The sequence below is a fragment of the Oncorhynchus nerka genome, linkage group LG7 (assembly GCF_034236695.1).
Source record: "Oncorhynchus nerka isolate Pitt River linkage group LG7, Oner_Uvic_2.0, whole genome shotgun sequence".
In the NCBI taxonomy this organism is placed as follows: domain Eukaryota; kingdom Metazoa; phylum Chordata; class Actinopteri; order Salmoniformes; family Salmonidae; genus Oncorhynchus; species Oncorhynchus nerka.
In genome coordinates this window covers 40090741-40105841 of record NC_088402.1, presented here as the reverse complement: position 1 = coordinate 40105841, position 15101 = coordinate 40090741, and the positions used below count along the sequence as shown (strand labels likewise).

Genomic DNA, 15101 nt, shown 5'->3' with positions numbered 1-15101 from the left:
GGTTTTGCTATCAAATGTACTTTGCATGAAGCTAAGGGTGACATACTGTCTCAAAGCTCATTTGTGAATTGGAACTCATGAGAGCTGGATCTATTTTCAGCCTCCAGCAGTCTCCCACTGCTCTGGGGGAATGGGAGTCATAAGACCAGGAGAGAATGGGGCGTCTGAACTGGGCCAGCTACATCCTAAAAAGATGGAGGGGTCAACAGTGAGAGGTGATCCCATTATCATAAAATTATAGCACATTTTATCCAAAGAAATAAGATCAAGATCAAGTTCAGATTATTGCATGTTTGATGTCTAAAAAGCATAATGCTATACTTTTTTAGTATGCATCATGTTTATACTGACATTACTGTATGTGTCTGAAATATTTCCCCCTCTCAGATTGGTGGCATACACAGTACAGACAGTTATCACATTACCTTGCCCTGCTGTTTTCTGCTGACTGTGGCCACACTCCTACAGACCTTCTACTGTGAGTTTCATTAGCTCATATTTTTTTATTAAAAAGATTCAGGGGTCAGAAATAGGAGTCCACTGATTTACATTGTTATGGACGGTCAAGACTTGAGGTTTTAACCCTAACTTGACCTTTTAATTGGCTCTCTCTGCTACCTCATCCTCACTTTTTTTGTATCCATGGCAAAGGGGTCGTGTGGGTCAGACTCAAAGACCTGACTCAGAAGCTGAACACCCTGAACAACTCCTACGTCCTCCTCTTCCACAAGTACCCAACACTCAACCTGTACAGTCCTGTCACCACCCCCAGTGGTGAGCACAGACATTTAGGTTGTTTTTATCTGGGGGAAAAAATACTCTAATCCAATAAACTGTTAAATATATGGACAGGCAGAGAAAAGATGATGAAGGATAACCAGGATCTACTTAAAATTCCAAAATGGCTGACAATGACAAGAGTCGTGAAAATTGGGTAGCATCACACTAGGCCCATGCGCTAGGCCTGGCATCCTAATAACAGCATCTCTTTAGCTAGTATCAGATTAGTCGATGTAGACATGTACCACCATAAACAATCCCCGCTTGATGGTTTTAGGAGTATTTTTTATTGATATATTTAGGAAATATTGTATTTATACAGGTGATGATACAGAGATTGAAAAACCTATTTTACATAGGGAACCTGTTTCATCCCTGTTCACCATTACCCCTGAGTAACCTCTGGCGTAATCTTGTTTCACAGAGCGTGAGTGCAGGCCGTGCCCAGAGGGATGGGAGTCTTTTGGGGAGAGATGCTGCCTCTACACCCAGGAGAGACAGAACTGGATCTCCAGCCAGTACCACTGCTTGTCTGTAGGGGGCAACCTTGCCATGGTGAAGAGTGAGGAGGAGCGAGTATGAGAGAGCCATGAACCCCATCACCCAAAGATACCTGCATACGTTAAGGTTTCTTTGGAGAACTGCATCGTAGCCTATTTCTCAATTCTGTATTCATTTGCATCTCAAAAGTGGATCCCTTTTGAATCAAGAGATGATTTAGAACCTATATCATGACAAATCGAAATCCTCAAAAGATCCGGAGCTTTGGAGGTAAATAGAGAACTGAGATTTACTGAGAATTACTTGGAAATATTAGAAATATATTGACTGCCCTATCACTCAAAGCTGTGATATTCCTTTATACAGTATACAGTGGACCTAACACAGACACGAACATAATCTATAAGGTCAGGTCATGAATGTTTAGACGCATTGCATTCACCGTGTAATACATCACATTTGACACCCTCAGTTAAAGTTAATAATAGATTTAGGAGTTCTACGAAAATGTGGGGCCGTGTCTATTTTGAGGCCTCCATCTGAGTGTTGCATTTTTCTCAGATCTTCCCGTGGAAGAGAGCCAAGGAGCTGAGCCAGGGAGACTCCTACTGGATCGGCCTGAAGAACGGTAACCCAGGCGGGGCTGGCACTGGGTGGACAACTCCCCGGTGGAAAAAGGGTAACTTATAGTTACAGAAGATTTGCCTCTGAAGGTAGTCTTAAGCTAAAAAAAAAAGGTCCCGTAAATGGATAGGAATATCGTCCAGAAATTGAGTTTGGATCTCAATTCTATCGTTTGGCGTGGTGTCTTGTATCGAGACTCGAGACTGCATTACTGTGATTACATGACCTCAAATGACAGTATCAGATGAGGATACTTACTGTATGAGGTCCCTAGTTAAGGTCATGAAGAGAGCATATTTATTGCCATACGTCCATTTCCTGATGCATTATTCTGCATTGATGGTTATTTGACAGAGTAACCAAATGTACATGGTTATTTTGTTTAAAAAAAAGTCAAACTGATGGAGACTCCTACCTCTACAGGTTTTGGGATATTTCTTGGTATCACGAGCCAGAGAAGGGGGACACCAGAGAGCTGTGTGCCCAGCTGTCGCAAGGAGACAGCCACAGGGCCGGTTGGTACGCCACCATGTGTAAGAACAGCCTGAAGACCATCTGTGAGAAGACCCAGGGCACCCTGCAGTGACATTCCCCTCCTCTCCTCTTCTGAGATAGTGTGAGGTTAGGGTAGCCACAGTCAGTGCAGTATGATTGCATGAAAAATCCAATGTGTCTTTTGTGGGCCTAATTGATAATTATGCAATGTATCTACAACTGAAAATAAAGTTGCCGTAAAATTGCTAGCCTACATCCATTTTGGGACTTTTAAATTAATTATATAAACCCATTGATTCTTGGGACCCTGATTTTTTCATTTTTTTGTTGTGTTACAATCTGAATTTAAAATGGATTAAACTGAGATTCTTTGATCACTGAAATGTCTTCCGTCAATAAGTATTCAACCCCTTTCTTACAGCAAGCCTAAATAAGTTCAGGAGTAAACATTTGCTTAACAAGTCACATAATAAGTTGCATGGACTCACTCTGTGTGCAATAATAGTGTTTAACATGATTTTTGAATGACTACCTCATCTCTGTACACACACACAATTATCTGTAAGGTCCTTCAGACGAGCAGAGAATTTCAAACACAGTGTCAACCACAAAGACCAGGGATGTTTTCCAATGCCTCGCAAAGAAGGGCACCTATTGGAAGTAGCAGTGTGTGGGTAAAATCACCGGAGGAAGAAAGACAAACAGAACAAAATGCCATATTACAACCTGTGTGTTGTGATAATTGCGTTGTTTGCTCTATAACCTGTTAGTTCATATGCCGTGACACCATGATTTATAGGCCTAAGGAGACAATAAGAAGACACAGTGGCAGAATAAATTCCACCATACATTTGTTTCATTACAAAATCGGAGAGCAAAATCTATCCGGTGAAGTCAACAAAACGTTTAGCATATTACAGCATTTATTTTATTTAACTAGGCAGGTCAGTAAAGAACTAATTCTTATTTTCAATGACGGCCTAGGAACAGTGGGTTAACTGCCTGTTCAGGGGCAGAACGACAGATTTGTACCTTGTCAGCTCGGGGGTTCGACCTTGCAACCTTCCGGTTACTAGTCCAACGCTCTAACCACTAGGCTACCCTGCCGCCCAATGGTCAAGCAAGGAAATGGTTCTGAAAATTTCAGACTACTAAACTACGATTAATTTAGAACCACGGAGAGTTACCAGAAGTCGCAAAAAAACACAGAGATACCTCCACTATTCCAGCACAATTTCAACATAATCTAATCATGTAACGATCTGAGTGTAGTGGGTGAGGAGTCAGGCGCAGAGAGTTCAGGTGAGTGCTATTTTAATGCACAGACAAACGGCGAACATAAGCCAACCCTCACGAACACACAGGGCGTAATGAACAAACAAATGTCCCAAACAGGGGGACTTAATCTGTCCAGGGAAAACCCACAAAATGGGAAAACACAAAACCCATAGACGTGCACACAAGTACACTAAACAGACGGTCACAATAATTAATCCCGCACAAGGAACACTGCGGGCCGGCTGACTAATAAAGCCTTACTACCTAACTCAAAACAGGTGCACTCAATCAACACATAAATAAGGAGGGGGAGAAAATAATCAGTAGCAGCTAGTAGGCCGGTGACGACGACCGCCGAGCGCCACCCGAACGGGAAGGGGAGTGTCCTTCGGTCGGAGTCGTGACAAATCACCTATGCTTAGTCTAATACAGTGACAACTAAAAGATACCAAAAACTATTTAATCCAATCAATGTAAACTAAATACAATGTGGATGTCCATGGAAATGATTTGTGTGTGTGCGCGTGCCCGTGCAAGTAGAGAAAACATTTGACTCACCCTACTTGTAGAGAAATGCAACTGCCATCCTCCTCTTTCATGTTGCCTACACGGTATATGACTCTGTCATACAGTTGTCCTACGCTACCTGGCTAAAATACTTGCTCGCTAGCCTATGGACAACGAAACGTCAGGCCAGCTAGTTAACATTAGCATACTACATCTAGCTACAGTTGAAGTCGGGAGTTTACATACACTTAAGTTGGAGTCATTAAAACTCGTTTTTCAACCACTCCACACATTTCTTGTTAACAAACTATAGTTTTGGCAAGTCGGTTAGGACATCTACTTTGTGCATGACACAAGTCATTTTTCCAACAATTGTTTACAGCCAGGTTATTTCACTTATAATGTAAGTTTACATACACGAAGTTGACTGTGCCTTTAAACAGCTTGGAAAATTCCAGAAAATTATGTCATGGCTTTAGAAGCTTCTGATAGGCTAATTGACAACATTTGAGTCAATTTAAGGTGTACATGTGGATGTATTTCAAGGCCTACCTAACTCAGTGCCTCGTTGCATGACATCATGGGAAAATCAAAAGAAATCAGCCAAGACCTGACTGGTTCCCCCTTGGGAGCAATTTCCAAATGCCTGAAGGTACCACGTTCATTTGTACAAACAATAGTACGCGAGTATAAACACCATGGGACCACGCAGTCATCATACCGCTCAAGAAGGAGATGCGTTCTGTCTCCTAGAGATGAACGTACTTTGGTGCAAAAAGTGCAAATCAATTCCAGAACAACAACAAAGGACCTTGTGAAGATGCTGGAGGAAACAGGTACAGAAGTATCTATATCCACAGTAAAACGAGTCCTATATCGACATAACCTGAAAGGCCCCTCAGCAAGGAAGAAGCCACTGCTCCAAAACAGCCATGAAAAACCCAGACTACGGGTTGCAACTGCACATGGGAACAAAGATCGTACTTTTTGGAGAAATGTCCTCTGATCTGATGAAACAAAAATAGAACTGTTTGGCCATAGTGACCATCATTATGTTTGGAGGGAAAAGGGGGAAGCTTGCAAGCCGAAGAACACTGTCCCAACCGTGAAGCATGGGAGTGGCAGCATCATGTTGTGGGCGTTTGCTGCAGGAGGGACTGGTGCACTTCACAAAATAGATGGCATCATGAGGAAAGAAAATGATGTGGATATATTGAAGCAACATCTCAAGACATCAGTCATGGACTTAAAGCTTGGTTGCAAATGGGTCTTCCAAATGGACAATGACCCCAAGCATACTTCCAAAGTTATGGCAAAATGGCTTAAGGACAACAAAGTCAAGGTATTGGAGTGGCCATCACAAAGCCCTGACCTCAATCTTATAGAAAATGTGTGGGTAGAACTGAAAAGGCGTGTGCGAGCAAGCATGCCTACAGACCTGACTCAGTTACACCAGCTCTGTCAGGAGGAGTGGGTCACAATTTACCCAACTTATTGTGGGAAGCTTGTGGAAGGCTACCCTCTTCATTTTACCATGTATTGAGGAAATTCCTGTATAGATTTGAAATCCAATTTATTTGACCAACATTTTGGAGATTCTGAAAGATAATTCTTTGGTTCTAATTGATTCTGTTTCTCACCCATGTTCTTAAAGTGATTCTAGCACTCTATAGTGAATTGTTAGACTTTCTATGAGACATGCTATAGGTGTATATCCTATACAAGTACTACTAACACTTAATAACACTGGTGGTTCATAGAAAGTAGAGCCCAACCTATATGTTTTCTTTGGGGTCCGACCAACGATTCATATTTTTTTGTGGGACAAAACTTACCAATACTGATATATTTGCCGATTTAGTTTTTACAGCAGGGAAATTAAAGTGACATTTTTCCACACCAAGTTCTCCTAAATTGCCACAAATGTTGATTTCTTACATTGTGGCAATGATACAAATGAGAATGGGCCCTTGTGTTCAGATAAGCATGAGATTCACTTTTTTCCATCCCATTTATTGAATATTGGTTATCGGTGGAATCATCGTCCGATAATATAGATGAAACTACGTACATCGGTTAGGCTCTCAAATGATTATTTATTTGCCCACTTGGAGAGATTAGCGGTAGCACAATATGACTGAAGTAAGCAACCGAGAATGGGCTTAAGTAGAAGAGATGTCTTTAAAACAAAACAAAATATGAATGTATTTGAGCATCCTTGAAAAAGATATGGAAATAAATTCCAACTGATATTCTAGTTTTCTCCACAAAGTTTGAATAACCAAGCACATGGACTAATAGTAAGGCATGCAAACATTTCCAATTGTAACTATTCATAATTTTCTCTCTTTCTCCAGGTCAGGAATTCCTACAGCTTCTATTCAACCTCACTGACAGCCCCAGACCATTATTCCTCCTCCACCAAACTTTAAAGTTGGCTCTATGCATTGGGGCAAGTAGAGTTCTCCTGGCATCCAACAAACCCAGATTTGTCCGTTGGACTGCCAGATGGTGAAGCGTGATTCATCACTCCAGAGAACGTTGGTTCCAGAAGCAGTTTGGAACTCGGTAGTGGGTGTTGCAACCGAGGACAGACAATTTTTACGTGCTACGCAGTTCAGCACTCGTCGGTCCCTTTCTGTGAGCATGTGCAGCCAACCACTTTGTGGCTGAGCCGTTGTTGCTCCTAGACGTTTCTACTTCACAATAACAGCACTTATAGTTGACCGGGGCAGCTCTAATAGGGCAGAAATTAGACAAACCGACTTGTTGGAAAGGTGGCATCCTATGACGGTGCCACGTTTAAAGTCACTGAGCTCTTGAGCAAGGCCATTCTACAGCCAGTGTTTGTCTATGGAGATTGCATGGCAGTGTACTCAAATGTTATATACCTATCAGCAACAGTGTGGCTGAAACAGCCAAATCCACTAATTTGAAGGGGTATCCACATACTTTTGCTTACACAGGGCATTCTGAAAGTATTCAGACCCCTTCACTTTTTCCACATTGTTACGTTACAGCCTTATTCTAAAATGTATTAAATATTTTTTTTCCCTCATCAATCTACACACAATACTCCATAATGACAAAGAAAAAACAGGTGTGTTGTAAAAATGTATTCAAAATAAATTTAAAAAATATAACATTTACATCAGTATTCAGACACTTTACTTAGTACTTTGTTGAAGCACATTTATTTTCAGGTCTCTCCAGAGATGTTCCATTGGGTTCAAGAACGGGCTCTGGCTGGGCCACTCAAGGACATTCAGAGACTTATCCCGAAGCCACTCCTGTGTTGTCTTGGCGGTGTGCTTAGGGTCATTGTCCTTTTGGAAGGTATAACCTTCGCCCCAGTCTGAGGTCCTGAGCACTCTGGAGCAGGTTTTCATCAAGGATCTCTCTGTACTTTGCTCCGCTCATATTGTCCTCAATCCTGACCAGAGTTCAGAGTTCAGTCTTGACTTCATCAGACCAGAGGATCTTGTTTCTCATGTTCTGAGAATCCTTCAGGTAACTTTGGGGAAACTCCAAGCGGGCTGTCATGTGCATTTTACTGAGGAGTTGCTTCCATCAGGCCACTCTACCATAGAGGCCTGATTGGAACTCTGGAGCTCTGTCAGAGTGACCATCGGGTTCTTGTTCACCTCCCTCGCCAAGGCCCAAATTGCTCAGTTTGGTCAGGCAGCCACCTCTAGGAAGAGTCCTGGTGTTTCCAAACTTCTTCCATTTAAGAATGATGGACACCACTGTGTTCCTGGGGTCCTTCAATTCTGTAGAAATGTTTGGTACCCTTCCCCAGATCTGTGCCTCAACACAATCCAGTCCAGGAGCTCTACAGACAATTCCATCAAAATCATGGCTTGGTTTTTGCTCTGACATGCACTGTCAACTGTGGGACCTTATATAGACAGGTGTGTGCCTTTCCAACTCATGTCCAATCAATTGAATTGACCACAGGTGGTCTCCAATCAAATTGTGGAAACATCTCAAGGATGATCAATGGAAACAGGATGCACCTGAGCTCAATTTCAAGCAAAGGATCTGAATCATTCTGCAAAACATGCATCCTGTTTGCAACAAGGCACTAAAGTAATACCGCAGGAAATGTGGCAAAGCAATTGACTTCAAAGTGTTATGTTTGGGGAAAATCCAATACAACAATATTACTGAGTACCACTCTCCATATTTTAAAGCATAGTAGTGGCTGCATCATGTTATGTGTATGTTTGTAATTGTTCATCAACGTAATGGAGCTAAGCACAGGCAAAATCCTAGAAGAAAACCTGGTTGAGTCTGCTTTCCACCAGACACTGGGAGATGAATTCAGCTTTCAGCAGAACAATAACCTAAAACACAAGGCCAAATCTACACTGGAGTTGCTTACCAAGAGGACAGTGAATGTTCCCGAGTGGCCGAGTTACAGTTTTAATTAAATCTGCTTGAATATATGTATGGCAAGACTTGAAAATGGTTGTCTAGCAATGATCAACAACCAATTTGACAGAGCTTGAAAATTTTTGAAAAGAACAATGGGCAAATATTGCACAATCCAGGTTTGCATAGCTCTTATCAACTTAGCCAGAAAGACTCACAGCTGTAATCACTGCCAAAGGTGATTGTAACATGTATTGACTCAGTGGTGTGAATAAATAAATGAGATATTTCTGTATTTCATTTTCAATAAATGTGCACAAAAAAAAAAATAAGTTTTCACTTTGTCATTATGGGGTATTGTGTGTAGATAGGTGAGAGAAAAATTGATTTAATCCATTTGGAATTCAGACTGTAACAGAATGTGGAATAAGTCAAGGGGTATGAATACTTTGTGAAGCCATTGTAACTTATGAATGCCTCATGAGCTCAACTGTCATACCCTATCAGAACCCAAAATATAAGCTTGTTTTACTCCATTGTTTGTAAACAATGTAATTGTGAACAAACACTGAAGGCCTCAAAACATGGTTAAAAGTTGAAATATATCATTTTGATGTAATTGTATTAGACCTTTATTTCAACAGAGAGTCCCATTGAGACCAAGGTCTCTTTCACAATGGAGCCCTGCATTTTGCAATTTCACACATTTTACAAAATATAAAATACAAGGGAATACAAAAATACAAAATTACACACACATTCAAGAAAAACAATCACATTCCTCAACAAATAAGTCCTCGATAAATATTTTAGAAGGCCTTGAGGCCGATACGTAAAAGCGTATTAAAGAGCAGTGTAGGGGTTTCTTTTTTTCTCATCTTATTCAACTGTTACCATGCACCTGCAACAAAGATAGCTAAGATGTGTGAGTGCCTTTTGAATGACAACTTTCTCTTCTTAAAATCTCATTTTAAACCTAACCCTAACCCAAAGGACGTCCACCCAATTTGACAACCGTGGGAAGCAATGGAGCCAACATGGGCCATCATCCCTGTGGAAGCTTTTGACACCTTGATGAATTGAGGCTGTTCTGAGGGCAAAAAAAGAGGGGGTGGGGGTGGGGGTGGGGGGGGGGGTGAAACTGAATATTAGGAAGTAATTCCTAACTTTTGGTATAGTCAGTGTATATTTTGTCTCCAATGTTAATTGAAAACATAAATACATTTGCACAATGAGCACTTGTTGTCTCTCAAATACACTGCTCAAAAAAATAAAGGGAACACTTAAACAACACAATGTAACTCCAAGTCAATCACACTTCTGTAAAATCAAACTGTCCACTTAGGAAGCAACACTGATTGACAATAAATTGCACATGCTGTTGTGCAAATGGAATAGACAACAGGTGGAAATGATAGGCAATTAGCAAGACACCCCCAATAAAGGAGTGGTTCTGCAGGTGGGCACCACAGACCACTTCTCAGTTCCTATGCTTCCTGGCTGATGTTTTGGTCACTTTTGAATGCTGGCGGTGCTTTCACTCTATCGGTAGCATGAGACGGAGTCTACAACCCACACAAGTGGCTCAGGTAGTGCAGCTCATCCAGGATGGAACATCAAGGCGAGCTGTGGCAAGAAGGTTTTCTGTGTCTGTCAGCGTAGTGTCCAGAGCATGGAGGCGCTACCAGGAGACAGGCCAGTACATCAGGAGACGTGGAGGAGGCCGTAGGAGGGCAACAACCCAGCAGCAGGACCGCTATGTGCAAGGAGGAGCAGGAGGATCACTGCCAGAGCCCTGCAAAATGACCTCCAGCAGGCCACAAATGTGCATGTGTCTGCTCAAACGGTCAGAAACAGACTCCATGAGGGTGGTATGAGGGCCCGACGTCCACAGGTGGGGGTTGCGCTTACAGCTCAACACCGTGCAGGACGTTTTTCATTTGCTAGAGAACACTAAGATTGGCAAATTCGCCACTGGCGCCCTGTGCTCTTCACAGATGATAGCAGGTTCACACTGAGCACATGTGACAGACGTGACAGTCTGGAGACGCCGTGGAGAACGTTCTGCTGCCTGCAACATCTTCCAGCATGACCGGTTTGGCGGTAGGTCAGTCATGGTGTGGGGTGGCATTTTTGGGGGGGCCGCACAGCCCTCCATGTGCTCGCAAGAGGTAGCCTGACTGCCATTAGGTACCGAGATGAGATCCTCAGACCCCTTGTGAGACCATATGCTGGTGCGGTTGGCCCTGGGTTCCTCCTAATGCAAGACAATGCTAGACCTTATGTGGCTGGAGTGTGTCAGCAGTTCCTGCAAGAGGAAGGCATTGATGCTATGGACTGGCCCGCCCGTTCCCCAGACCTGAATCCAATTGAGCACATCTGGGACATCATGTCTCGCTCCATCCACTCCTGGACAGTCTGTTGCACCACAGACTGTCCAGGAGTTGGCGGATGCTTTAATCCATGGTCTGGGAGGAGATCCCTCAGGAGAACATCCGCCACCTCATCAGGAGCATGCCCAGGCGTTGTAGGGAGGTCATACAGGCACGTGGAGGCCACACACACTACTGAGCCTCATTTTGACTTGTTTTAAGGACATTACATCAAAGTTGAATCAGCCTGTAGTGTGGTTTTCCACTTTAAATTTGAGTGTGACTCCAAATCCAGACCTCCATGGGTTGATACATTTGATTTCCATTGATCATTTTTGTGTGATTTTGTCGTCAGCACATTCAACTATGTAAAGAAAAAAGTATTTAATAAGAATATTTCATTCATTCAGATCTAGGATGTGTTATTTTAGTGTTCCCTTTATTTTTTGAGCAGTGTACTTCGTTACAGTTCAGTGGAGGCTGTTGGGAGGAACTATAAGAAGACAGGCTCGTTGTAATGGCTGGAACGGATTAAATTGAATGGACACATCAAACAAACTCGCGATTTTTTTTGTGCCATATTAGCATTGACATGAAACCAGTCAAAACACCTCAAAACAAGGCATAGTATTAAGAACAATATGAAAATAGCTACTTACGATTTCCAAAATTGCAGTTTCTTGTCGTTCGCTATCTGATCATCCAGAATCACGACAACACACTGGCTTCTGTCCCATTGAAGCGTCCCATCGTTTTCGTGACTTTCTCCATTTTTTCCCAATGGTAAAGGGCCTATCTTCATTTATTCACCATCTTTGATATCGTTTAGGTCTTGTTTAATTTTGTATATCATTATTATTATTATTATTTTACAGCAGGTGGCAGTAGTGGGCTGTCTTTGAATACTTAGAGAAGCCGCTTGTCTTGCAGGTGCACCACACTATGTTCCTTCTCCCATCATGCGTTGCGTTTTGACGCTCTTCTTCAGAGGACACCGCAAGAGGTCAGTTTATCAGACTTTTAGCGCAGAGGTAGGCCTTCTTTCTTAACTAATACACTATTGTTGTCCATGAACTAAGATGCACGATATTTTGAACAATCGATGTTGTGTCGTCATTAACAGTCATACAGAAGTGAATAATAGGTGTATGTGACCGTTTGGCTTTGAGACAGCTAACTACTAACGTTAGCTAGCTACAGATTGCTGTATGCACACCTGTGCTAGTCCAACTATATATATGAGCTAGCGAACTAGTTTATTAAGAGTGAGACGCCTAACAATCTCGTTTTGCATGTTAAACTAATTTAGTCAAATTACTTGACTTTCCATTTAACTCTAGTTGGATAGGGATGTCTAGTTAGCATAGCTAGTTTAGCTAGCTATACACATTATCTGCCAAGTAGCTTGCTACTTTGACATTCACATTGCCAATGCACTAGTACCCAGCGCCAGCTAGCTACGTCGGACGTAGAAAAGCTGTAACGTTAGGTGGTTAGTTGTAACCTTACTCAGTGAATAGTTTGACGAGGGATGAATTCACTGAGGTTTGCAAGTGTTTTGGTTGATTGTCGTGGTTTGTTTGTATTGTTAAGATGTGGTGTGTCTATCGGCTGTGTCCTGAAGTACAATTTTGCGATTTTATTGATTAATTTAATTATCATGTTTGTTCTGAGCACCATTGTGAATGAGACCCTGGTCTAAATTTGGCTACCCTGAATAAATACAAGTGGAAAAAAATAAAATTGTCTTGTGTGAACTGGCATTAGCGCAGTTATTGGTGCATATACAGACAGACATTTTTGGACAAAATCGTATAAATGTAATTTACAAGCCAGAATGTTGAATAAAATTATATTTTGAACCTTAACGGTTGTCTGCGGTTTGTCCTGAAGCTTCTCAAATTTGAATATGTTCAAATGTAATTTAATTCTAGCTTGTAAGGAACATTTTACATGATTTTGTGCACATGTCTCAGGCTGTATATACATATTAATTGTATGTTACAGCCTGATTAATCACACTAGGACATGTCAATTGGGTCCATGTTTAAGGAAGTAGAATTGGACTATAAGCTGCTAGCCTGATTCTAATTGCAAGCAATTCCAATGTCATTTTAGGCAAGGTTGATAGAGTGATTATGGAAATTGGTTGAGGTTTGTGTTATTCAATATTTTGATTAGTATGAATGTTTTGCAGATTGAAATCAGTCAAAATGTCTGACGTAATTGAAGAGAAGATCAAGAACTACAGAACGGCTCCTTTTGATGCCCGGTTCCCCAACACCAACCAGACCCGAAACTGCTTCCAGAATTATCTGGGTAATAACCACCACACTCTACCTTTTTGTTTGCCATTCAGAGCTGTACACAGAGATGTTTAGGCCAGGCCTATATGGCTCTGGTGCTGTTGTCCTTTCAAACAATAGACCTTATTCACACTGGATATTCAAATACTTTTATACATCTCTCAGGCATGTCATACATTCACTGGCAAAGTTATTTTCTATGCTAAACCAATGTATGCTTAAATAAGGGTTTTTGAAGAGTTAATCTACTTCGTCTAGGGGTACTCTGTTGGTCGGTTTTGGACACGCTGTGAATAAGATCCGCAGCATCGATTATCATCCAAAACACCATGACATGGCTATCATTACATTCACTCAATATGTCTTGTAGTTACAATGATAATAGTCCCCATGTTCTTTTGAGTCAGACCCACTGTGGGTGGTTGCCATGGCACTTGCTGAATTCAACTTGAGCTTTAACCAAAGCAGGTAATGCTAAAGCCAGGTTCATGTCCATCGCTGACAGTTCACTTGTTTAAATTGTTTCACTTCCTCGAATGGCTATTTTGCTGAGTTAATTCTGGTACCTGCGTAAATGCTTAGTTAAACTAACCCAAATGATGAACGGGCACCCGCTGTTTAGTTTTTTTTCCCTATTTGTGATTCATGTTTTATTTTTATTTAGGCAATTTGTTAATTTACAAATTAATTTAGTTATGTAGCCTAGTACAATGTAAACACCTTAATTGTCAACTGACATTTACAACTGCCACTCACCATAATGCGAACTCACATAGTCAGATTGCTATTGACTACTATTGTTATTTGAATACTTGAACGATCCTTGTGTATTAAGTGTAGAATACTGGCACTTAATGGGCTAAATGTAATGAAAATATTCCCTTGGTCAGTTCATATGCATTTACGTTGTATTGCACATATTTCCCTTCTTTCGTCCAGACTTCCACAGATGTAACAAGGCTCTGTCAGACAAAGGCCAGGATGTGGCACCCTGTGACTGGTACCAGAGAGTCTACAAAAGCCTGTGTCCCTTGAGCTGGGTATGTGTCACTAGTTCAATGGTTCTCTCTGGACTATACTGCCCTACAGTAAGTGTTGAACACTAATGTATATGTACCCTTGAAGAGAATTCTATTTAAATCAGTGGTGCCAGTCATCAAGTAATGCAAGGTTAAAGGTGATGTGGCTGGTTAGTAGTTTCAAGACAAACTCCCCCTCTTCCTTTCTCAATTGTAATTTTGTTTTCTGTCATGGGACATTTACTGAGTTTCTCTCTCTCGCTCCAAGGTGGCAAAATGGGACGATCAGATTGAAGCTGGAAGTTTCCCTGGGAAAATCTAAATGGACACATGACTTCTTCCACTGATCTCGCGTCCTTTCCCCCGACTTCCCTTACGCACCTCTTAATGTCTCTGTCAAGCATTTTGATGTTTCTGTAAAAATGACTAATAAATATTTTAATGTTGTGATATTTGGTCATGCTGACTTTGGTTTGGTGTTGGACAGTCCCATAAATTAATCCACAAGACAGGATAGGTCGGTATATTGAAAAGGTACAATAGAATTGAGTAAAATAATTGCTGACATTCGGTAGGACGACCTGCCATATTCTCTAAAACAACAGAGGTAGCTTACAGTATAGAAATGAACATTCAATTCTCGGCAACAGCTCTTGTGGACATTCCTGCAGTCTGCATGCCAATTGCACGCTCCCTCAGAACTTGAGACATCTGTGGAATTGTGTTGTGACAAAATGGCACATTTTAAAGTGGCCTTTTATTGTCCACAGCACAAGGTGCACCTGTAAGGATCATGCTGTTTAATCAGCTTCTTGATATGCCACACCTCTCAGGTGGATGGATTA

The 15101-nt window shown here is 41.6% G+C and overlaps 1 protein-coding gene and 1 pseudogene across 2 annotated transcripts; both read left to right on the top strand.

Moving 5' to 3' along the window:
* The first annotated feature begins 25 nt into the window (after window positions 1-25).
* Window positions 26-2578, top strand: LOC135572334 (C-type lectin domain family 1 member A-like; annotated as a pseudogene).
* Window positions 2579-11861: 9283 nt separating this feature from the next.
* On the top strand, window positions 11862-14706 carry LOC115132748 (cytochrome c oxidase subunit 6B1-like). 2 transcript variants are annotated; one of them, XM_029665480.1, is made up of 4 exons: window positions 11862-11962; window positions 13129-13250; window positions 14177-14277; window positions 14525-14706. In XM_029665480.1, the coding sequence occupies exons 2-4, from the start codon at window positions 13145-13147 to the stop codon at window positions 14576-14578; spliced, it is 261 nt and encodes an 86-aa protein (XP_029521340.1). In that variant the 5' UTR covers window positions 11862-11962; window positions 13129-13144; the 3' UTR covers window positions 14579-14706. The 2 variants fall into 2 exon arrangements, with proteins under 2 accessions (XP_029521340.1, XP_029521339.1); XM_029665479.2 differs by having other exon boundaries at window positions 11864-11934.
* Window positions 14707-15101: the final 395 nt, after the last annotated feature.